This window comes from Ailuropoda melanoleuca, chromosome 8, assembly GCF_002007445.2.
Source record: "Ailuropoda melanoleuca isolate Jingjing chromosome 8, ASM200744v2, whole genome shotgun sequence".
NCBI lineage: Eukaryota > Metazoa > Chordata > Mammalia > Carnivora > Ursidae > Ailuropoda > Ailuropoda melanoleuca.
The window spans coordinates 62,080,007-62,081,093 of record NC_048225.1 but is presented as its reverse complement, the minus strand read 5'-3'; the positions used below and the strand labels follow the sequence as shown (position 1 = coordinate 62,081,093).

Below are 1,087 nucleotides of genomic sequence, written 5' to 3'. Positions count from 1 at the left end.
AAATCTGAAATTATCAATACGAGCAGCAAACAAGAAAGTGACCTAGATGATTCCTAAATTGGATGATGAGACCCACTAATTCATTTTATTGCCTGATTGAGTAGGGAAGTAGGAAGTCATCACCCGCTCTGGGAAGAGCCCTGGGACAGCTGCAAGGAGAGAAAACGTAGAAGGGAGGGCTCCCTGGGAGAGACAAAGCCTCCTCCTTCGTACTCCGCTGGATCCGGCCAGTTGGGAGGATCCCGGGGATGCCGCGTTCTTCGGTGGAATCCAGCCCCCCCCCCTTCGGGCACTCCGGGGGAAGCCCAGGCCAACCGCCCCCAGCCCACCGAGCGCTGAAGCACGAGGCGCCTCAAGATTGCGCAAAAGCCTCTCCCTCCCCCCGCCCGCTCGATGGCATGTTCCTAAAATTCCCATCTGCACAACATAAACAGGAAACGGGCTGCAAAAGCCCTGGCAGTGCAAATTCCATGCTCCAGTCGAGGGCGGGAGAATCTCTTTGGGAGTGGAGTAGAGGGGGGAGGGGAAGAACCAAACTTTCTAGGAGACCCCTCAACCATCCCTGTCTTTTCTTCCCAGATCCAGAAGGAAAGAACAGAGAAGGCGGAAGGAAGGAAAAAAATAGGGGAGGGGGAGGTGGGCCACGAAGGGGCAGCTAGGCTTCGAAGTGAACCGCCCGCAGAGGCTTCGGGGGCGGGAATACCCCGGCCGCCTAGCCTGCAAACCCAGCGGCCCGAGCCGCCCGACACGCTGCGGCGTGGGCTCGCCGCCCGCTCGGGGTTCCCGAGTCAGCGCGGGTGGGGGCGGGGGAGGAGCGGGCGCTCCGCGCGGCGCAGGCGCAGAGTGCGCCTCGCTTGTCAAACATGGCTGAAGGGCCGCCGCTGCCGCTACTGCCGCTGCAGGGAAAATGCTGAGCCCTCCCGGGCCGGGTGGGCGGCGGCGGCGAGGGCGGCTACGGGCACCTGCTTCCCGGGCGCGGCGGAGGCGGCCATGGCCCGGCTGGCTGACTACTTCATCGTCGTAGGCTACGACCACGAGAAGCCAGGTAAGGGTGTGGGGCGGGCGCCGCCCCCAGGCCTCCCCGCCC

At 63.4% G+C, this 1,087-nt stretch overlaps 1 protein-coding gene across 6 annotated transcripts in view; it reads left to right on the top strand.

Annotated features, from left to right (window-relative positions):
- The first annotated feature begins 628 nt into the window (after positions 1–628).
- SBF2 (SET binding factor 2) overlaps positions 629–1,087 on the top strand; it is a 453,500-nt gene continuing 453,041 nt past the window's right edge. For 2 of the 6 annotated variants that reach the window (XM_034666553.1, XM_034666551.1), the window contains exon 1: positions 633–1,045. In XM_034666553.1, the coding sequence (XP_034522444.1) occupies positions 991–1,045 (55 nt within the window). In that variant the 5' untranslated portion in view covers positions 633–990. Of the gene's footprint in view, positions 1,046–1,087 lie in introns of all 6 variants that reach the window. The other 4 variants (XM_034666548.1, XM_034666550.1, XM_034666549.1 and 1 more) reach the window with 4 other exon arrangements.